The sequence below is a fragment of the Cyprinodon tularosa genome, unplaced genomic scaffold (assembly GCF_016077235.1).
Source record: "Cyprinodon tularosa strain WSP-4 unplaced genomic scaffold, ASM1607723v1 ctg120, whole genome shotgun sequence".
Classification (NCBI taxonomy): domain Eukaryota; kingdom Metazoa; phylum Chordata; class Actinopteri; order Cyprinodontiformes; family Cyprinodontidae; genus Cyprinodon; species Cyprinodon tularosa.
In genome coordinates, this window is record NW_024038004.1 from 1,085,185 (window position 1) to 1,108,924 (window position 23,740).

Genomic DNA, 23,740 nt, shown 5'->3' on the forward strand with positions numbered 1-23,740 from the left:
TTCTAAATAATAATTGTTAAATTTCAGATCAGGTCTGCTGTCTGAATAATTGCGTTTAAATTAATATAACAGTCGCTGATCTAAAATCAGAGCAAACTAAACTTCTTAATGGAACGATTTCTTCAATCCATTGTAAGGCCAATATGATCCAAAACATTTCTCCTTTGTAGGCTGAATTCCATCACTGATTCTTTTACCCGATTTAAAAATAAATTATGAAACTAAAACAAAACACCATTCCTAATATTGGAATATTTTGAAGCATCCATAAAAAATTTAACATATCCATAATATTTTTTATCTATATATTGTTGAACCATACTGGAACCTGAAATATCCTCCTTATTTTTCTTTTAAAACATCAAATTTAAATCCATGTCAATAGCAGGTAAAAGAGATGGATGAGGCAATGATCTAATAACTGTTTTACTGAAGTTTATTTGAGATAATTCAAGATATTTTATAGTACTATCTTAGGAATGTTGACAAAATAACTGTAAGAGTTGTTTGATTTTCCTGATTGTGTTTTTATTTATTTATGTATTTTTTTTCATCTAACCGGATGTAGTATTTGGAACGAATGCTTACATATTAATGAACTGTAAAACATATGAACCTGAAAGGGAAAAATTGAGAAGAGTAGTTGAAATGACAGGCCAAGAATGGAGTCTTAAAGGATTATTGGGAAATAAAGGAAATATAAAGGATGTTTATAGATTAAGGAAAGCATTATTTAGTTATCTTCAGAATGCAAAATTAAAAAATAGAATTTAATAGCTGTAAAACAATGTTGCTACACACTCATGAACAGTAGGTGGCGGTATGCACCTTAAAGTTGCTTGCGATCCGCCATGATAGAAAAGAAGAAGAAGGAAGGAATGCTTTCATTGGATGAAAAGAAGCTGAGTGTGATTGGCTGATGGTATGGTTCATTTACATACATTGCTGAAGTTGCGAGCGCAGAGAGTCGAGCGAGCGGAGAAACAGCCGAGCGCACAGCTGGTGTTGAGCGCGGAGAGAGAGCAGGAGAGCAAGCGCGAGCAGAGACGGATTCGAGCACGCGCAGAGATGAAACTGAGCGCGAGAACAGTGTGTTGAGAGGGTTTTTCAGAGTTGAGCGCGCGCCAGACCGGTTTTGCGCGCGCGCGTGTTGTCTCACTGCGCGCTCGGATTGGTTCCTGCGCGCTCAAACCGATGGCACAAATATCTCTCCATACCCCGTCAGAGTCTCCGCTGTCAGTCAGAACCTTATCCAGTCATCTCACCCTGTCCCGAATGACTTAATATGCCAAACTTATCTTGTTGCTAAGGAAATAAAGTGTCCACACAAGCCATGCCAGCTTCATCCACTGGTCCACCAATGTGCAGCATTGGCACAATTGTCACCCCGCTGCTCATGTTTGGCATCATAAGTTACAAAAAAAGGGATGCAAATCCACGGTCCCAGTTGTTTAGTGCCACGTGTGGCTGTTCAGTGCTGTCACAACGTGTCTAGGTCCTGTCCTTTGCTTTGTACCGAAGCCTGCCTGTGTCACAGAGTTTGCCAGCCTGATTAAAACGCGTCTGCATGCAAAGAGCCGTGCCTCAGCTTCCCGAGACTGAGATGGGCCTTGATTTCCATAATCCTGTCTCTGAGTGCGCCCTAGGCCCTTAACGCACATGCTGACGGTGCAGAAGAGCTGTGTTTAACCAAACTGAGAAATTGCTTTGTGCTACGGCTCTAATAAGCGTGAATTATTTGATAAAGTTGTATATTCTCACACATGCCGGGTTGACAGTGTTTTGAACATTTCTCTATGAGGAATGGAGTGTCCAGAAGTGCTAGTTCAACTGATCTTTTCTCAGACATGGCAAGCTAAGCATCAAACTTTATTATCTACCGATCATGGGTAAAAAACAAAACAAAAATGTTCCTCATTTTAGTCATTTCCAAGATCATTATCTAAGTTCCCCAGTCAGTAGTTAGCGTATTCTAATCATATATGCTCAGGATACGTGTATCAGCTAAATTTGTAACACAAATCCCTTTTTAATTTGTTGAACTATTATTATTATTATTTTTTTTTTTTTTTTTGCTGACTTACTAATTATTATTCTGCAGTCCCAACATGCTCCACCGGGTGGCCTCATACTTGTGTCTGCTGCCAGAGCTGCCTGAAGGCCAGGAAACAACAATTGAGAAAGAGTTTCTCCTTGAGATGTTGGTAGGTTCACTATTTTATGATCTTCTTTAGACTTTAAACATTTGCCATGATAAACATCTGTAAATGCAAATATTTCCTGATACTACCTGAATAATACTACCTGAAACACATTGTAGGACACAAGTCGTTTTCTTTATTGACAAGCAAATATTACTTTATTTTCTTAGTAAATCTTCTCCTTTATAATTGATGATATCAATGCCAACAGTTAAACTGGGATTTGAAAATGTTTAATCGCTGATGGAGTTATTTCAGTGTTGTTTTTTTTCTTCCTATCCTATTTTAATCAGTTTTTTGAATAAGCTTTTTTAATATCTATTTTTTTTCCCCCTAATGCAGTAAATAAATTGCAATCTTTTAATATCTCTTCTCTCTTGTCTCCAATAACAAGCTGTCTTTTGGAATATTAAGCCGAGAGAAGTTGACTTAAACATAGTAAAAAAACAAAAATTAAGACAGATATAAATGTACTTTATATTATTTATTAACAAATAAGCAGCGAAAAAGAAGAATTAACAGTTCCATGTAAATTGCACTGGATTGGATTTTATGTTTTTTTTTTTTTATCATACTCCAGCTAAGTGCCTTTAAAGTCAAACATTAATATATAGTTTCAGTGTTGTATAGCTATATAATTTGTTTGTTTCTATTTTTCACTCCCATTGTAATCTGCATTGCTTATAGGTTTCCCGTCATGAGCGCAGAATCTCTCAGATTGAACAACTGAACCAGATGCCCCTTTATCCCACAGAGAAGATCATCTGGGATCAAAATATTGTCCCAACAGAGTATTACTCAGGCGAAGGTAGGAAATGAACGTCTGAATTAGGATTTCATTGGGTTTTGTTTTTAAACTTTTCGTGTTTACTCACTGCCTTTATACCCTTTTATTGTTACATGGTTTATCTAAAGTGCTATGCCTGCAGGGACTTAGTATCTTTTTATTTTAATCCTGTGTATTTAGAGGTGAAGCAATAAGTGATCATATTTCAGCATTATCTGCAGTTGCTCTAATTTATTGCTCTTGTTTATGATTTGCTTGTTAAAGGCTGCTTGGCTCTGCCAAAGCTGAATCTCCAATTCCTGACGCTTCATGACTACCTTTTGAGGAACTTTAACCTCTTTCGCCTGGAGTCAACTTACGAGATCAGACAGGACATTGAGGATGTGGTGTGGAGAATGAAACCATGGTGAGACGTCCTCATCAGAATCTGTTCCTGTTAGGGTTGTCACGATACTAAACTTTTCAACTCGACACCGATACTAAGGAAAATATTCGATACTCGATACCATTTTCGATACCACAAGGATAAAAACAAAGACTCCAAAAGTCTACAGAAATATTTTCATTAATAAATTAAATACAAAAAACACAATAAAGGTTGTATGCTGTGCATAATATTAAGCAAGCTTGATAAAAAAACTTATAAAATTCAAATTAAGTGTTCCTTCCTTGGCTATGCTTTGCACACATAACAATGACACTAGCCAAACCGGTTAAGAAATAAAAATAATTCTCAGCAGCTGCACCTCTTACAAAAAAAAAGTCTGAAACTGAAAAGAGCACAGAATTATTCCATCACACAGTGTTCTGAAAGTGCATTGTCCTCTATTCTGCACTTTAGATGAATGACTGCTTAGGTGCCACTGGTGACGGCACTGTATCGATACTTTTAAAAACGAGTATTGTATCCGGATACAACATTTCAGTATCGATACTTTTTTGAGTTTCGATACTTTTGACAACCCTAGTTCCTGTCTACAAAGGTGGCCACATTAAAACATAGCAACAGAGCGTATTCATTGCTAATACATTATAAAACTTACTGCTTCACTTTCATAGTGATGCAAATGTGTGAAGTTATGTGGTATCTTGCTGGGTGTTTTATCCGTAGTGATGTTCGATACCTCAGATTTTATTTTCAATCGATTATGGAGTAAAATACAGGCTGCTGTCATTCAGTAAATCTAAAAGAAAAGCTGCTGGTTTGTCATATGGATTGGCTTATATTGGAAATTGGCAGTGGAATATTTAATGCTTGCCTAGAAGGAAGAAAAAGTATTTCCCAGTACAGACAGTACAGATCTGTTATTAGTATTCATATTTCAGTATTGATTATTATTTATCAGAACTATAAAGGAAACTGTAGACTAACCCCTTGCTTATATTCTGATATTGAACTCTAACTGTAGCCTACAGCACATGTCGTGACTACTGTCATGCCTGTCTGTTCACACAGGCAGTCAGAGTACGGTGGGGTGGTGTTTGGAGGCTGGGCTCGGATGGCTCAGACAATCACCTCTTTTTCCATCGTTGAAGTTGCCAAGCCCAACATTGGAGAGAGCTGGCCTGCTCGTGTGCGGGCTGACGTCACGATTAACCTCAACGTACAGGATCACATCAAACAAGAATGGGAAGGTAAAAACTGACCACAAGACAACTGTTCTCTGAAATCTTTTTTTTTATTCTTTTACTAAATGTTCTACCAGATGGTTCCTTCAATCGATATTTCTTAAAATTAGTTGTAAAAATCTTTGCTGTTGACCTTAGACTGCTGGTTTTCTCTTATCTTCCTTAGAAACTGTTTTTGTTTGTTGTTATTCTTGATCACATCACATGCCCGATATTAGGACAAAAAGTGAGCATGATTCTGCCACTTCCATAATTGTCAACTAATTTAGTAATCGATTAATTGTTACTGGAGTATAGAGACTGTAAAACATGCCTTTAGCTGACAGAGCAACCCAATTAGAGCAATAATTATATCAAAAATGTAAACAAATAAAGATTTTGGATTTAAGATAAAAAAAAATAAATAAATACTTTTTCGTCTGTCAGTATGTACTACCCAGAACCTGGTTTAATTTCATAAAAAAATCTTCTTTAAAGAATCTTTTCTTGTCCGATTATTAATAGATTAATAGAAAAAATAATCAACAGATTAATCGATTTGCAAAATAATTGTTAGTTGCAGCCCTAATCTCAATAATAATAAAGATCACTTATAATAGTTAGCGGAAGTTGTTTTGCATGCTAAGTTGAAAAGCTGCTGAGGTTTTCATTCAATAAGAGGTGTTGGTAAAGCTTGAGTGTTTTTACAGTTTGAAATATGTGTTTGGCTGTATGAAAATGTAAGTATTGGATTCTGTCTCCATGAAAAAACTTTAGTCTTGTTTTTTGCTGAAAATATCAAGGGGGAAAAAGGCTTTTATACATATCTTTGGGTTTTTTATTAAGATGAATGGTGCAGGAGGAAGCTTTCATTTCACAAAGCTTCATCCTCCGATTCTCTAACTGTTCTGCTTCTCTGTTCTCCCTCCTTTTAGGTCTACGAAAGCATGACGTCTGCTTTCTGATCACAGTGCGGCCCGTGTTGCTCTACGGCACACGCTTCGACCGGCGCCAGCCCTTTCTGGACCAGACTGGGCTGGTGTACGTGAGAGGCTGCGAGGTGCAGGGTATGCTGGATGATAAGGGACGTGTCATCGAAGAAGGTAAAGTCACAAATACCTGAGCATCAGAAAACCAGGAGCCATTTAATACAATGAATCTTAACACTAGCATGTCCTCAGGGCGGGTCTGACTGGTGTTGATTTGTTAACATTTGATCATTTGCTCTAATTAGCTCTGCAATGCTTTTTCCTGTAGCAATCGTTATAAGCACAGAATGATGACATTTTCTCAGCTATTGGGTTTTTGTATGAATGCAGTTTTAGTTTACTGCTGATTAAACAGTTTTTGCTTCCTGACTTTATATCAGAGGAATGGCCCCCATTGAATCATCTTGTTTACTTTGAATTAAACTAATTAAAGTTTTTTTAGTTTGTTTACCTCTACTTTTTTCATGTGGTTGAAAATGTAAATGTGCTTACATCAGCTCCGCACTTTTAAGCTTCACAGACAAATATCTAGTTTTAAATTCAATGGCTTATTCTAATCCAGTTATATATATACCGTATATTAGCTTAGATGATGGCCACTCTAATAAATCATTCTCTGCACAACTTCAGATCTCCCTAATAGGAAAAAGTATCTAAGTACTATAATTTTACTAAATTATTTGTCACATTTTTGCTCTGCAGATAGTTAGTGGCTTCAAAGTATAATTAACAATGTATTGTTTTTATCTAGTTGCAGTTTGAAAAAAGTTTTGTTCATGGTTTGTATGGAATTTGCCATTTAAGAACTAAACAATTTTTTTAGAAGTACTTAATAGCAAGTATAACTGCATATTAAGACTTGAGCACCTGGTTGGAAACGTCAATTTCCTTCTGCATCCACATTTCAAAGCTGCAATCAAAAGTCAAGGCTAAGCTTGGCTTCCTTTACAGAAACCGCTCTTATCCAAATGACTATTCTACCCATTTTAGACTATGGAGACACTATATATAGGGTTGCTTGCAAGTCCACTCCATCAAAACTTGACAGTCTTTACCATTCCGCCCTCAGGTTTGCCATAAATGCCTTTCAATACACACCATTGCGCTTCAGCCTGTCACTTGAAACACTTCATCTAACTTTATCTCAAAATTCTTATTCACAAAACAAACACTACTTTTGGCCTTGCTTCTTTTCAATCTGCTGCCATTCATGATTGGAACGCTCTGCAAAAATATTCTTAAACTAGATAGACTAATTTTAATTTCATCCTTCAAAAAATTTATTATCCTCATTCACAGACTCTTGCAGCTGCTTCTTTACAGTCATTTTTTAATAGAGTTTTAAATTAATTGTATTTTATGTTTGTATTACTAATGTATTGTATTTATTTTAGCCCTACTTCCTGTTTCCTAACTGGTTACTCCACTTCTCAGGCAGCTATTGTAAATAAGAACTTGTTCTTAATGACTTGCCTGTAAAAAAAAATAAAAAAAATAAATAAAGGTAATAACCTAAAAATGTTAAAGAAAATCAGCATAGTTGTATTTTATTCATTTAATACATTATTTAATGAAAAATAGTTGACATATTAGAATTAGCCAAATTGATTTCTAGGGAAGTTTATTTCTAAACAGGTCATACCTAAATAGAAAGTCTTTCTGACTTTTATCAGCAGAATAAATTACAACCTCTGTTTGAGCTTTGTTCTACTTTAAAGCTCAAAGATTTTTTTTTTTTTTTTTTATGCGAGTTCACCTAAGTTACCCTGCAAGCATCTTCTTAGTCTTCCCTCAGAGCATATGTCCCCTTGCCGGAGCACCATTTTCCCTATCCTGTCTCATCTGCTTCGATCAAATATGGAGAAGGAAGGCTTTTCTAAGTAGACACAATGCCAGGAGACATGTCCTGCCAGAGTCGGCTTGGTTAAACTTTCAGATCCCCAACAGGGATAAGTGGTTCTGTGGTTATCTGGGTGGTGTGTTTGTGTCGCATAAATCACTGAGCTTCTGCTGAAGAGTCAGAATAGGTCTGAGTAAAGAAAATCTGCTTCTTTAGTTACAGTTGACCTTCCTGTCCGATTGTAGAAGTTATGCTGCCTGAAAACAGGATAAGCATCTTTTGACAAATGAAAACATTTTTGCTTGTAGATTAATAATAAACCCATTAATTCTCATCCTTATAGTACCTCCTTGGACGCTTTGTCTCATTCAGCACTATAAGGAGACCATGCTTAGATGCACAAGTGTTTTAAATTCTTAAACATTTTATACATTTTGATACAAAAAAAATTTGATTTTAATATTTTATTACATTTTTATACTGATCAGCACAACTATGTCATGAAGGAAGCAAGTTTCATGATTTTATTTATCAAATAATGGAGTCAAACTTTTTTACATGTTTTGTTTGGGGGTGCAACCTATAGAGCTACCTATGAATGAAAAATATACCAGTAGATTCTCAATTAATTTACCGTTTTAATTGTTGGTAGTTGGTACCGGAAAGAGAAATGCAATGCATCATGGGCAGCTGCCCTTTAGCTGGTCAAGATTGGCGAATAGAAAAAAAATCAACCATCAATTACTAATAACTTAATGAGACAACACAAATGGCCCCAAAAAATATGCTCTCAGCGTATTGCACTATTTCACATTTCCCGTTTTCACCACCCTGAGTGTCGTGCTTATTGTTAGTAATGACATCTGTTGCAAAACCACATCTTTGAATTCTGTCGAATAAATGTTTTTAATTTAGGGCGCTGCTGTTTCCTCCCTTAGCCGTGATCATTGTCTTCTGACTTTTCATGTTAAGGTAGCATCCCTATACTTCTCTGCGTCTTATAGTCCAGTCCCACCTATCTATGTTATTTCTTTATAATGGATATAGTGGCTGGTGTGACTTAAAGTCTGGAAAAATACGGTTAATTTATGTAAAAGCAACTTGACTCCACTGGGTTTCATTTTGGGACATTTAAGTAAAGGGTGGTTAACAAACTCAGCCAACCCTGGTAAGATTATTTAATTAACAATATTTTGCAAATCATCTATCATATTTCCTGTAGTTTACAATTCTGCCCAGCTTTCTGTTGGTTTATCTTCAAAGTGAAAAATACTTCCAAGCGTGGTATTGTAACAAAATATTAATATCTGTTGGAAATCTAAATAAGCAAGCAAGCTTATTAATGCAGTCACCCTTTAATATTTAATACTTTCTCCTTCTCCCACTTGAATAAGGACCTGAACCCAAACCTAAGTTACGAGGAGACAGCAGAACCTTCCGTGTTTGGCTGGATCCCAACCAGTATCAGCAGGACATGACCAGCAGCATTCAGAATGGCACCGAAGACCCGTATGAGACCTTCAACATCATCATGAGACGCAAACCTAAGGAGAATAATTTCAAGGTGAAAAGTAAAAGCTGAAGAGGATCCTGTGACCTTAAATTGCTGTGTTGATTATTAAAGCTGTGATGTTGCCTTTAAGATATTTTAAACAGATTTAAGAAAATTGCATTTAAAAAGTTAAATATTCGAATGATAAAAAGTGTAGAAATCTGTCATCAATCTGACTCTGTTTTTAGGCTGTGCTGGAGACCATCAGACACCTGATGAACACAGAATGCGTCGTCCCCGACTGGCTTCACGACATTATTCTTGGCTACGGGGACCCAGGCAGCGCCCACTACTCCAAGATGCCCAATCAGATCTCCACATTGGACTTCAACGACACCTTTCTCTCCCTGGATCACTTGCGATCGTGTTTTCCTGGTCATACCATAAAGGTTGCTGAGGAGAAGCCAGAGCTTCAAGTCCCTCCTTTCAGGTGAAAATAAAAAAAAATACATTTTTAAATAACTTTCTCTTTATTGCTAATGCAATGCTTGCATACATAACTACATACAGTGTATTCTCCTTTTATGATTCTTGATATCTTAATTTATGATGCTGACCTTGTGTTTCTTTGTTTTCTAGAATCACGTTTCCCATCTCCAATAAACAAGACAAAGGGAAGAAAAGAAAGGCTGATGAAGAAGAGAAAGATGTGGAAGAAGATAAAACGCTGATCGTGGAACCATATGTGGCCCCCAACCGTGGGCCGTATCCCTACAACCAGCCCAAAAGGTGAGAGAGCACCGCTCTTTAGCATCAGTTATTAAATAATGGATCAAATCATCTGTTTTACACTAAAAACTTTGAAGGGACTCCTGATTAATGTTGTTTGGTATTTTTTTAGGGTTTCTGTTCTATTCTTATATTCTATTCTTCTTTTTTTCCACTACAATAATGTTAAATAGATAAGTTATATTAATGTATAACACAAAAAAGAATGAATAGATTTGCTTGTGTTTAATGTTGCATTTATTAACTGTCAATCAGAGGACATAATCTGGTCAATTCTTCGTCCAGATTGTTGAGCAGTTTGCTGTAGAGCACATTGGGGTTTGTATCTGTTTCAGTACATTTCTTGGTACTAAAACTAGCAACATTTGATCTAGTGTGACATCATTATACAGGTGGAATGGTTTATTCGACTGCCCAAAGCTTTACTATGACTCCCAGCAATCTCAATAGCATTAAAGAGATTCTTCGGGGAAGGAGCTGGAAAAGGCTGAAGAGCACATCAGCAGGACTGCTGTTGGCCTTTAGTACAAAGAGCAACTATATGAAGATTCCCAGGGCTCTAAACAGTGACCTCCATCAGTCCTCTATTGATGTTTTTTCTGCCTGAACAATCAGAATCAGGCTTCATTAGGAGGGTCTGAGAGCCTCATGCTTTTTTGCACAATTCCATGGAACCTGATTGGTATTTACCGTGGAACAGCTGAAGGCTGACCCTGAACACTTGTGACAAACTTTAAAGGAACCAGTGAATTTATGAAGAAAATGCTTGCATTATCTTAGTATTACTAAATGGTGGCGGTTTAGTCATGGTATGTGGAGACATGTTCACGGAGGGACATTTAGAGCCTTGAACACCAAGGAACAGCAGCCTGATTGTCATGAGATCTTAGGTTAAAATCCATGGATTCAGTTTCAAACCCTGTGAGGGTGGAGTGGGAGCCTGGGTTCCTCTTGGTGCACTACAATGGCAAACCTATGGCGAGAATGTGAATGCAGTTCCTAGAAAATTGATTGGCCAGACCTAAATCCCATAGCGCACCTCGACCTCTTTGAAATTATACTTAGTCTTACTCTGCTGCTGTAGGTTCCACCTCAGGCTTTACAGGAACTCTGTGATGCCCTGATCCAGATTCAGGGAAGCAACTATAGTCTGATCAGAGGACTAAAGTTGCATTGTTGCAACCATGTTTTCTAACATCTCAGGATCATGCAGAGACCAAATCTGAATGCTTCAGGCTAAGTTACTTATGAGTGATTTTTTATTTTATTTTTTCTCTGACCTTTGCGCTATGTAGGTTGAGAGGTTGGTTTGTTTTTTATTAAAATAGGTTGCTGCCATTTTTCAATTAGCATTTTTGTTTTTTTGTTGAATAATCAAAATCATGTGGTAGCCCCTTCCCTTATCTTTATAGAATGACTGTTACACCCATAACATAATTCTCATTCTGATCTATAGCTTCTCCATTTGTATTCATTGTCAGAATACTTTTTCTTTATTTATAAGCTAAAGTAAACAATGAAATTCAGATACTAAAGAGATTCAACAGTTCAACACATTAAACAAGGTAGCAGCTTTATTAACGTCAATGAGGCAAATTTCTTCCAGGAACACGATTCAGTTCACACCTACGCAGATCGAAGCCATCCGAGCCGGGATGCAGCCAGGACTAACTATGGTAAGGACCTTTTTTTTTTTAAGTTTTATTTTTATAATGGACACATTTAAATCAAACATAGTAATAATTAAGTTGTCCTTGCAAAAAATAAAATGAACGGTAATTGATTATATCAGTTAAATGGTTAACATAAAACAGAAAAAACAATGAAACTAGCTGGGTTATAAGACGGTCTTGCGTGCATGCTCTCTTCTTGCCCTCTATCTACCTCCTATCATCTTCCTTTTTGGTTTACACCACATTCATCAGCAGCTATAACAAGCACCCTCTGCCGTCTGGTTTAGCTAGTTTTCAGTAGGGAACCCAAGAAGCTTATTATGTGGTGATTTATGTATGCATATGTAATTAGGCATCCTATTTTTAGCAGAGCTTACTCACCTGAGACTCATACTAAAACCAACCTTTTTCATGAATATGTATTTAGTAAATTAGATATAACCACATCTCTCTTTTCTCCTTAGGTGGGTAAACAGGGCTTGGAGTTATTATCATGACAAGTTGTGCACCGTAATGAAGTGGCAGCCATATTTACATAGAGAGGATAAAAGAAAGCCTGGAAGTGTAATTTATTCTCCCTGCTGGCTCGCTGTCCATACCTGAATGTGCAGTCAAAAAGACTTTTTTCCAGCTAGAGCTTGTCATTTATCCTGCTGATAAGCTAAAGCTTGTGTCAGTCTGTCCTTCCATCATTTTTTCCCCGTCTGTCCATCCAACCATCACCTGTTTATTTGTTCGACCAATATCCGTTTATCCATCCAGTTGTTTTTCCTACATCTTTTTTACCCATTGTATGTAACTGCTCATCTGTTTGTTCTTAGGTTCAGGTCTTGCATTCATCAAAAAAAAAAAAATCGTCAAAAAATCCTTGTTTATCGTTAAAGTCAAGTTGAGAGGATTGAGAGTATTGAATATTTGTCCTCAAGTATGGAGCTAATTCCTGATGTTTTCATTCCTTTGTACAGGTTGTAGGACCACCAGGCACTGGAAAGACAGACGTGGCTGTTCAGATCATCTCCAACCTCTATCACAACTTTCCTGAGCAAAGGACTCTCATAGTCACTCATTCTAATCAGGTCAGCACACACAAATTCTAATAAAAAAAAAAGGGTTTTCAGACTGAAATAATTCCCAATTCATTTACACCAGGAGGGAACACTTGAGCTCCTTTGTACCAGAGTACCCCCTCTTAAGTATTTAATTATATATATAATTTATATAACTAAAAAGTTATAATCTGCTCCTGTTTTACACCAGGGGATTGTTCCTAGAGAGAACATTATCCCCCCTCCTATCTTTATTCCCTGGTGGCTCATGCTTTATATCACTAATAACACATTCCTCTTGCTTTAAACAAACCTTCAAAATCAACTTTGGTGCCTGTTTTCCTCCACACCAGGCTTTGAACCAGCTCTTTGAAAAGATTATGGCTTTAGACATCGACGAGCGCCACCTTCTGCGTCTGGGTCACGGAGAGGAGGAGCTGGAGACTGAGAAAGACTTCAGTAGGTGAGGACAACAGGAAACAAATGGGGGAAATAGCACATTGATGATTGATAGAGGAGCCTTTGCCAACATACACCCTTTAACGTGTGAAAGTGCATTCAGCTGATTAGTATACTTACTGTTGTTTACGCACAGTCCTGAAAACAGCTGTCTGTGTATTCCTTGAATTAAGCACAGGGACAGTACTCCTTCATAACCTTGTGTGCTGCTCCCTGGACCTTGTTTGACTTGATTAGGCTTTGCCACATTCAGCTCTTTTCACTAATCAAAGGATCTTGTTCATCTAATCTAATAGTTTTTTGTGTTTTTTTTTAAACCTTTTTTGTGGATAGTAAGCTAAACATGAATATAAACTCCATTATGGTGCAATCTATTTAGACAATTATTTAAAAAAAAAAGCTTTGGTTGTATCACTGATCATTCAACTCATTGAAGCTAGAAAACAGCTTCTCGGATTTCATGTAAATATGAATAATGATTTCTGAAGACATGCACATTAGTACAATATTAACAGGCTTTTTTTGGGGATAGAGTTGAAATGAATTCTATTGAAATGCTATTAAGTGAATCACTGATAACTTTAAATGGATAATGGCTCATTATTCTTATTCACTTAAAGCTTGTGAAACAGTATTACATCCGTCAGTATAAGAGTCATCTTTTAATTTGTTTTCATTAGTGTTTATTAATGTTTGGATATTGCTTACAGAATGTTCCACATATATTTTTTTGATAGGTAATTAGAAAAAGCGTGATCTTAAAATTAAATAAATACATTCATAAATGGCTGCATGAATAAATGCACCTAATCTCATTTTAAAAGCATTAAAATGGTTATCAGACTCAGGTGAGGAATGAATGAGGCTGGTCAGTGGTAGAGTTTCCACATTTACAAATGTTCGGATCATGACCTACAGCAACAAATCTTTGTTTTCAAAGGATTACTACAAAAATCATACAATCGCAATAGTATGACTACTACAATTAAAATCTATTTTAGTTCATTTATTAACAATTTTCACTTTGCATGTCTTAGGCCAGTGCAAGTTTCCTCATTCAAGTCAAGGACACAGATCTGTTAACTCTGCATAAGCCAGATTGATTCAGTACAATTGTTCGAGCTGATTGGGTAAATCATCAAGCAGCACCTGCCTCCATGTCGAGCTTTCAGCCAATCACAGCAGCAGTAGAAGCTGGGACAATTCATATTCTTGATTTGTTTCACAACTAGCAGAGTTAACTGATAAATCAAATCCGGTCGGGGGGAATGTGCAAGCATCTTTTCCATCCAAAAAGGCAAAAGTGGACTCCTTTTGCTTGTCTTTTAAAAAAGGAATAGAGGAGTCTACGTCCAATGGTGCAGCCATGTTTGTTTTTGCTTCGAACTGCTGCTTCATGTTGACGTCATAAATGTCACTGCATTTTCTGGTTGAAAACATTTCTGTATTTGAGGCTAATGCATCTAATGGCTTCTGGCAAGTTGCATTTTCTGGAGTTTTTAAATTCACAAATCTCACCACAAATCATCTTGCCTGCAAGGTAACAGATCTGTGTGTTTCTGTTGGAAATATTGATTCTGTTTCCACAGATGGGTCTTAAAGGAATAGTACACCCAAAACATGGTTAGCCTTCATTTTCTACTCACCCCCATGCTGAACAACACTCTGGAGTACTTTTTTGATATCTCAAATGCATCTGGAGATCTGGGAGGCTTTTTGGTGTCTGCTGACATTCAAATAATGGAGGTCTACGGTGTCCGAGACAGAAAGGTCCATAAAAGTCCACAAAAAACGTGTCAATATTCCTCCATACTGCTCGTCCAATGTATTCCAAGTGTCCTGAGTGGGTAGCATCCAGAATTTACTCGAAACAAAGTCATTTAGAAAGTTTTTAGAGCATAAACAGTAGTGTATAGGATTTCCTGAAAGCGCGCGCCTGCGCGTTCACGACGCTACGGAAGCTGGCAGACCAAACCAGAAGAAAGTGCGCATTCAGCGTCTGCTCTGCCGATAATGCAAGCGTAGAAGAAGAAATGTGCTGTTTACCTGTGCAAGGAAAGAAACAACGAAAGAAAAATGTCTGAGGACTTCAGTGTTGAGGAAGAGCAGGAGTTCTTTGCCGAGCTGAATGCGCACTTTCATCTGCCGCGGTTTCCGTAGCGTCGTGAACTCGCAGGCGCGCGCTTTCAGGAAATCCTATACACTACTGTTTATGCTCTAAAAACTTTCTAAATGACTTCGTTTCGAGTAAATTCTGGACGCTACCCACTCAGGACACTTGGAATACATTGGACGAGCAGTATGGAGGAATATTGACACGTTTTTTGTGGACTTTTATGGACCTTTCTGTCTCGGGCACCCTAGACCTCCATTATTTGAATGTCAGCAGACAGCAAGAAGCCTCCCAGATCTCCAGATGCATTTGAAATATCAAAAAAGTACTCCAGAGTGTTGTTCAGCAGGGGGGTGAGTAGAAAATGAAGGCTAATCATGTTTTGGGTGTACTATTCCTTTTAGGTTTGGGTGGTAGATGTGTTTTTAGCATGTTTTAAAAAGCTGCATCTCGCTTTTGAAAAAAGCTATTAATTTGCTGTTTCTCAGTTCATTTCTGGAGTTGACTACTATCTGTAGAGAGAAACAGGAAACCCCTTTCAGAAGTAAAATATCTTAGTGTTGAGTGTTTTTTTTTTTTTTTACTATGGCCACTACGGATTTTGTGATAGATTTTTCCTTGAAAACAGCAATGATGTTTATTTGTCCTTTTGAATTAGCAGCACCTATGACTAGGGCAGCAACAACGAATCGATAAAATCGATAAAAATCGACTTTTAAAAGTGTTGCCAACGAATTTCATCATCGATTTGTTGTGTCGCGCGATTAATGCGTCATCCGCCGCTGTCGTCATCACTGCCACTTGATTGAAACAGGGGAAGAAAAAAAAAATACGGCAGAGCGAGCCAGCGCCGCAGGTGAGCAAAGGCTGTTTTCAAAAGGCAGTAACGTCAACTGTTCTAATGGCCGATGCCGCAAACGCAAGCTGCGTCTCAATTCGCAGATAGCCTGCGCTTTGTAAAAACAAATTAACATGGCACGGAAGCACCACTGTTATGATGCAGCACCTGAAAAGAAAACACGTTGGAGCCTTCGATGGCAGTGAAGAGAGCTGATCAGCAGGATGAGTAACCATGTTTGTTTCGTTTTAAATGGGAAACGTAACGTTAGTTTCTCAGGTAGCTCATCTGATGCTTTCCTTACCTTGTTAGTAGGTTACAGACAGTGATAAGGTTGGCTACTTATTTTACTTTTAATTTCATTTGAATTAGCTTAAGCAGCGTTTGTATTTTCTTTATAAATAAATTAACTTGCAAATTATGAGGGCAAGGCTTTTAAAGTTTAAATCTTCTGGCAAAGATAAAGTAAAGAAGATCCTGCAATTTATGGAAGTAAAGCAGAATAAAATCCAGCAAGATCAGTAATATATCAATTAATTATATGCCACATTCCCATGTAAATATCCGTCTTTGGAGGATGTGTTTTTTAGCACCCCTAGTTCTCTCATTTTTATTCCAAATACAATTTATAATTTGAATCACAGGGCTATTTTTATCTCTATGGTTCAGTATTTTCTCAAGTAGCAACTTTAACTGCTATACTTTCCTGTCTTAAAAGGCAGAACTCTTCTAGTCTAAAAAAAACTCATTTGTTGAAATGGGGGGGCCTATTGTTTGAACCCCTTAGGGGCTTTTAAAAACAAAAATGTCTTTTTTTGCGCTTTATGAAACAAAGTACCCTATATTTTGTGGATGTACAGCTACATTTCTCATGTAAGTTTGCGTAGTTTTAACACAAACATTTATTTTTCATATTGCACCAGTACAGTTAATGAGCAACCTGTACTTGTGTGCTTGTTTGTTCTGTCTAAAATGTTCATTTTGGAATAAAGAGGTTAATATAAAAAGTATTTTTTGTCCGATTCATCGATTAATCAAAAAAATAATCGGCCGATTCATCGATTTTTAAAATAATCGTTAGTTGCAGCCCTACCTATGACAGTCAAGTCACTTAGGTTTGCATAAAAAGATATCATCTGGCAAATGCCATATATTAATACGGAGTGTGTGAGTAACATTTAAATCGGCCGCTGAATGGTTTCTGACTTCCCCCTAAATTTAAACAGACCAACTTATTAATCATGAATCCTTTCCTCCATTGTTTCATAATTGATTGATTTGTAGGGATGGGTAAAAATCGGTTTTGAATTGATTCCTTTACATTTTTGCAAAATCGATGTCTAGTAAATGAGATCGATTCGATTTATATTGACGCGCGTGACGTTAACATTCAAATGAGCAGGAAAGATGCATTCCAGATTACTTCAAGCCAGACAGCTGCAAATATAGCGCATAGGTTGACTGAAGACTTTAACAAATGGGGGGCTAACCAGCAAACACCCTGTAGTTGTTACAGATAACGCTGCACATATGGTTTGTACAGTGGAGATAATGCAGCTCATGCTTGTCTGCTGTGTCCCCCCCTGTGTCACGTCTGCTTGCTCGAGCTAGGCTTCACTTTTTCACTTTTCACAAACAAGTTTGCACTTTTGAGACAGTTTTGTTCACATCTCAAGTTTAAACTGTCCGATTTACAAGTTTGCACTTTGTATTTAATATGACAGGGAAAAAAAATACATGTGTATTTTGAAACACAGTTGAACCACTTTCCTTATTGTAAAAACAGATTGAATCGAAATGAATCAATTTAGAACTGTATGAATCAAAATCGAATCGATTCAGGACTTTGGCCAAAATAGCCAGCCCTATTGATTTGTTTAGTTTTTTTTTTTTTGTTTCTCAATGAGGTTTATGTTTCTTTGTGCAACGTAAAGCTTTTCAAAAAACCTCTGTTATTAAAACAAAAGTAAAACTAGCAATGTGCTTCAGGGTAGAAAAGGTAAAATGGCCATTATTAATTGATTTGCCCTCATTGCAAATAACCTAATAGACCAAGCTGCACTTCTTACTTTGCTAATAACTACAACACCTCCTATCCAAGACCCACAACTGCTTGCAGCTCTTTAAACACTAATCTTGTGTGTGTGAATGGCCCTGCAGGCCAGTGACTCATGTCCTTGTTGAGATGAAGGATGATGTAGCAGTGTTTTATGACGACTCATGACTGACTTGAGAAAGACTTGGCCTAAGATACTGTAAACATTTAGAGCTCCCCACGTTTCCTGCTATTTTAAAACCATCTGTAAACAAATCAGTCACCATTTTTGATAGAAATTTGTTGTGTATAAATAGCCTCATATTACAGAATATTAATATAGCTGCTAGAGTGTTACTATTTAAACCTCCCCTGCAGGTGACATGTTAATGACCAAAGTAATTATATTCTGTTAGATTCCCTCTGAAGAACCGTGCTATACACATGTTGTTATTCAGTGTTTTGTGTAAACTGTGATTCTTGAAAAAGTAACTTCCATTTTTAAATTATGCAAGACCATAAATGTGAAAGAGAGCTATAGTGAGACACACAACATGCCGGCTGCACACTTCTTCCATCACACTGACACCAGCCAGAGCAGAGAGCCGGAGGGTTTTAATTAACACGCTCTACAAGGTAAAATAAAAAATAGATGACAACTTTACACTTAGAGCTTGACAGAGGGGAAACTATGATCTTTTGCATTTAAAGGTAAACATTTTTTCTTTGGTTTATTGAGATATTAAAAGCAGATGAAAGCCACATGGTTTGGTTTATTTTTGACATCCCAAAAGCAGGACAAAATTCTTTAATATGAGTTGAAATCGGATGCCTCACTTATTCAGGTTTAACATGAGTCTGAACTAAGCAGGTTCACTTTCCATTTTTTTAATTTATTCCAGCCAAACAGGCGGGGCTGTATGATCCTCTTTGTGTGATTTGCTGACTGAGGATCTTTGAAGAAGGTCTAAAAATAGGCTCACCTCTAATATCACCCTGGTGACCCCGCCTACTTCCTGTGTGTGCCTGACATGGCTCATTGCTTTTCAGAAATGTCTGTCTGGGCAAAAAGATCCACAAAAGAATTGAAATAGAAATTATCCCAATCTAATTTTTTAAAATCTGAATCATATTAGCATATATATATTATGTATTTGATTTAGCTTTTAACCTGTATCTTGAAAAGGAAGTCGTTTATTAGATCAGATCCCAATATTTACTTCCGGCTGATTATCCTGTGCATTCAGAGAACATTTCTATGTTAAGAGTATGACTTTCTATGCTTCCAAGTAATAGGATTGTTGCTTCATTCTTAAATAAAACATGATATATTTCTGCTGATCTGATAATTATGTTGCATTCTCTTACAGGTATGGTAGAGTGAACTATGTCCTTGCTAGAAGACTGGAGCTCCTCAGAGAGGTGGGAAGATTACAGGAGAGCTTGGATGTCCCTGGGGATGTGTCTTACACATGTGAGACTGCAGGACACTTCTACCTTTATCAGGTAAGGATAACTTTAGGAATATGTGTTTTTTTTTTTTTTCATTGATGGTTTATTTTCAATAATAAGTAAAAAAATATGGTAACTCTGAAAAACAGCAGTAATTAGTTACATAGTATACCTGCTCTATGACATAACAGCAATATTGAACCATTGTTTTAGCATAAAATATAGCATTTTTTAAATATTTGATTTAGGTTCAAGTGTCATGATCTTTTGGGATTTAAACCAGTGGTTTTGGCTTTTCAAGAATGCAAATGCATTTTTTGGTCCAGGGTGTTGTGTGAAGAAACTTAGTAGCAGCATTGGTGTCTTATTATTAGGCACTGTTCTATACAGGAAATTAAGTGTGGCCAAACTCATCATTATCAGGGTTTCAGCATGACCGCATGGAACCGGTATAGATACCAGATCTGCTGGGGCGGTTAGATTTGCTCGGGTCCTGCGCATGCCAGTGACTTTACGCCACATGATTGGCTGAACATTGCCACATGATGTAAAACATTGTGGTTGCCCAGACAATGATCGTAACGTCACGCAGTGTCTTTGTGGCAAGTCGGGAGAATCTGTAGCATCAACGCGTCTAATGATCAATTAAGTTTTATCTGATTGATAACAAGACTGAAAAAATATGTTTATGGTGAACATAAAAAAGTAACTGCAAACCTTGATATAAACGAGAGAACTGGGTAGTGCTTTAGCTAGCTGTGCTCAGTAGCTAACAGGTTAGCCTCTTTTAGCTCGATCAGTCAGCCATATTAAGCTTCACTACTTTTAACTTTGTGTCAACAACAACCGTTAATATTCTACAAGTAGAATAACTGTTGTTTTCTTTGTCTAAAATCTCTACGAAAGACATTTTTTAAGATGTTCAATTTGTTCTTCCCTGCCCTTAGAGCTCAATAAAAAGAATAAAAATAAGCTAAGGCTTTTTTGTCACCTATGTAAATGGTTGAGCTTATTCTTAGAACGCAGTAACTTCTACCAAGACTGACAATGTTTTCTACTTTCTGCTACTTTAGATCGTAGATTAAATGTAAAATACTCCAGAAGAGATCTGATTCTTAAGACACGCTTGCAATACAGTTTGTCCGATTGGAGTTGCCATATGATGACGTCATAAGAATGGGCAGGGCCCCAAGCAGATCTCGTACCTACACCAGCAACACTCTTAGTGACTTATTATAATGCTCTAAGTTGAATGGCTGCTTCTGTATCCAGTGACTGCTTTGGTTGCAATCTAAAGGATCTTGCCAAAAAGTAAAAAAAAAAAATATAAAAAAAGAAAAATCTACATGGATGCAAAAATGATGAGGATTTATGCTGCTATTGAAACACACACACCTCAAAATTGTGCATTATCTGGTTCATATTGGCAAACTGAGATGATATTAATGATGAGCTGAAGGAGAGAAAGCACAGATAGTAATTTTAACAATGGAACAGCACACCTCATAAACAACTTTTACCTTTCTGTGTGGCTAGCTTACAGTAAAACGTTTGGTTATCTAACATAACCCCAGTTCTTAGAATAATATGAGCGAGGTGTCTCGCTATGGGATGCAGCCTCCTGCAGCCCTGATAGAAGCATCTATCTCAATCTGCCAATCCTGATTGGCCGGTGGAAGTGCCCGTCATACGCCACGCCCCGTAGCTCCGACTACTAAAGCGTGTGCGGATCACGGCACTCCAATTCAACAAGCAAACCTCTTCTCGCCGCCCTGCAAGAAGGGTCGTCTGGCGAGACACCTCGCTCATATTATTCTAAGAACTGGGGTTATGTTAGATAACCAAACGTTCTTTTTCATAATATTCACTCGGTGTCTCGCTATGGGATATGGTAGCTCCCGTATTGTCAGACAGCTTATCGAACAAGAACCGGCCGATGGGGAAGGTCCACAAGGTCAGTTATGACTCTAGGACCGCACTGGCCACGCACGGTCCAGACACGTCAAGCATGTAGAACCGGACAAAAGTCAGAGGCGAAGACCAATTCGCCGCTGAACAAATGTCCTGAACGGACACTCCCCGAAATAAAGCCCAGGACGCACCCATCCCGCGGGTAGAGTGTGCACGCAGACCCGCCGGGGGCTGCAGACCCCTGCTTCCATACGCCAAAGCTATAGCCTCCACCACCCAGTGGGCGAGGCGTTGCTTTGTGATCGGCTGCCCCTTACGGGGCTCCGCCCAGGAGACAAAGAGCTGATCACTCATCCTGAAGCTCTGCGTCCTGTCCATATAAGAGCGCACGGCTCGAACAGGGCACAGCGTGTGCGCTCGCCGTTCACCTGGGGGGGCGGCGAACGCCGCTAGCTCGATCGGTGAACAAGAACCAACCAATTTAGGAACAAAGGCCGGGTTGGGCTTCAGAACCATACGCGTGTATTCCGGGTCGAACCGGGTACATGCGGGGCTCACAGAGAGCGCATGAATGTCGCTGACTCGTTTCGCAGAGGCCAGGGCCAGTAACAGCACTGTCTTGAGAGACAGATGTTTAAGACTGGACCCCAACAACGGTTCAAATGGGGGTCCCTTAAGCCCCTCCAGAACCACCGACAAATCCCACGGAGGCAGCAAAGGTCTGGAGACGGGGAGGAGCCTGCGGGCGCCCTTCATAAACCGACAAACCAAAGGGTGTTGGCTCGCCGTTTTGTCTCCAAATCCTATATGGCATGCTGCTATAGCTGCCAGATAAACCTTAACCGTGGAAAAAGCTTTTCCTTTATCAATCAGTTCCTGTAAAAACGACAGAATCGCTGGTACAGAACACTGAAAAGGAACGTAGTCCCGTTCAAGACACCACCGCTCAAACAGTCCCCACTTGGAGCCATATAGGTTCCTAGTGGAGGGTGCCCTGGCGTTTTGGATAGTATTAATTACACTCTGAGGGAGCCCGGCAGTGGTTAAATTAAGCCACTCACGGGCCAGGCCCACAGCTGCAGTCGCTCCGGGTGTGGGTGGTACACTGTCCCCGCACCCTGCGAGAGCAGGTCCCTGCGCAGCGGCAGCTCCCAAGGCTGGGCGCACAGCATCTGGAATATCTCCGCCAGCCAGTGTTGCGCTGGCCAGTGCGGAGCTATTAGGATCAGTCTGTGGTTGAATGCCCTCACTCTGGCGAGAGTGGGGGGTATCAGGGCCAGCGGTGGAAACGCGTATAGCAGCTCGTGCGGCCAGGCGTGCGCTAATGCGTCTACGCCCAGAGGGGCATTCAGAGTGCTCAGAGAGAAGAACAGCTCGCATCGAGCGTTTTCCCTGGACGCGAACAGATCTATCTGAGCGCGCCCGTAGCGCGCCCATATCTGCTCCACGACCTGTGGGTGCAGCGTCCATTCCCCGTACACTGGCGCGCCTCTGGACAGCAGGTCCGCACCCGTGTTCAAGTCTCCCGGGACGTGCGTCTCTCTCAGGGAGAGAAAGTGGGTACTGCTCCAGAGAATCAGGTCGGGCGCCAGATTGTGCAACATGCGGGAGCGCAGGCCCCCTTGGCGGTTGATATACGCCACTGTTGTCGTGTTGTCCGTCCTCACCAGGACATGGTGACCCGAGAGGAATGGGAGGAAGTGTCTCAGAGAAAGAAACACCGCCGAAAGTTCGAGAAAGTTTATGTGAAGGCGCTGGAGGGCCTGGCTCCAGCGACCCCTCACAGACCTGCCCTCGTGAATGCCGCCCCAGCCTGATAGGCTGGCATCCGTGGTTACCACTTTCCTGGACGAGACGGTGCCCATAGGCACCCCTTGGGTCAGGAAGGACGGGGCTCGCCAACAGCGCAGAGCTGTTATACAGTCCGCTGTGACCGTTATCCGCCGTGCGCCATGACGCACGGGGTCCATTCGGAGCGAAGCGACCCAGCGCTGAAAGTCCCGCATGTGAAGGCGGCCGAGGCGAATCACGAGGATGGCTGAGGCCATCAGACCCAGCAACCGAAGGCACAGTCTGAACTGGACAGACCTGTGCAGACGGAATTGTGACAGGCACGTTCTGAAAACCGTCACTCTTTCCTCTGACAGGCGGGCTGTGAACGGAACAGAGCGCAGGGATAATCCCAGAAAGCATATCTCCTGCGTTGGAGATAGGTGGCTTTTTTCCATATTTATCACAAAACCTAAATCCATCAGGTGTTTTGTGACAATGTGTGTGTGAACCCTGGCTTCCTGTTCTGACTGTGCTAACAGGAGCCAGTCGTCTAAATACGTGGCCAGACGTATCCCCCGGCGTCTGAGCGGGGCTACCGCGGCCTCTGTGCACCGTATGAAAACCCTCGGACTGAGAGACAGACCGAATGGTAGAACACGGTATTCGTAACACACCCCTTGAAAGGCAAACCGGAGATATTGTCTGTGAGGGGGATAAATGGGAATGTGGAAATA

At 39.4% G+C, this 23,740-nt stretch overlaps 1 protein-coding gene across 3 annotated transcripts in view; it reads left to right on the plus strand.

Annotated features, from left to right (window-relative positions):
* aqr (aquarius intron-binding spliceosomal factor) overlaps positions 1-23,740 on the plus strand; it is a 68,661-nt gene that overhangs the window by 13,634 nt on the left and 31,287 nt on the right. For all 3 annotated transcript variants that reach the window (XM_038272770.1, XM_038272791.1, XM_038272781.1), the window contains exons 15-26: positions 2,102-2,204; positions 2,889-3,009; positions 3,253-3,394; positions 4,445-4,623; positions 5,532-5,699; positions 8,820-8,989; positions 9,166-9,407; positions 9,557-9,706; positions 11,313-11,382; positions 12,345-12,455; positions 12,779-12,888; positions 19,241-19,376. In XM_038272770.1, coding sequence (XP_038128698.1) covers positions 2,102-2,204; positions 2,889-3,009; positions 3,253-3,394; positions 4,445-4,623; positions 5,532-5,699; positions 8,820-8,989; positions 9,166-9,407; positions 9,557-9,706; positions 11,313-11,382; positions 12,345-12,455; positions 12,779-12,888; positions 19,241-19,376 — 1,702 coding nt within the window. The remainder of the gene's footprint in view (positions 1-2,101; positions 2,205-2,888; positions 3,010-3,252; positions 3,395-4,444; positions 4,624-5,531; positions 5,700-8,819; positions 8,990-9,165; positions 9,408-9,556; positions 9,707-11,312; positions 11,383-12,344; positions 12,456-12,778; positions 12,889-19,240; positions 19,377-23,740) is intronic.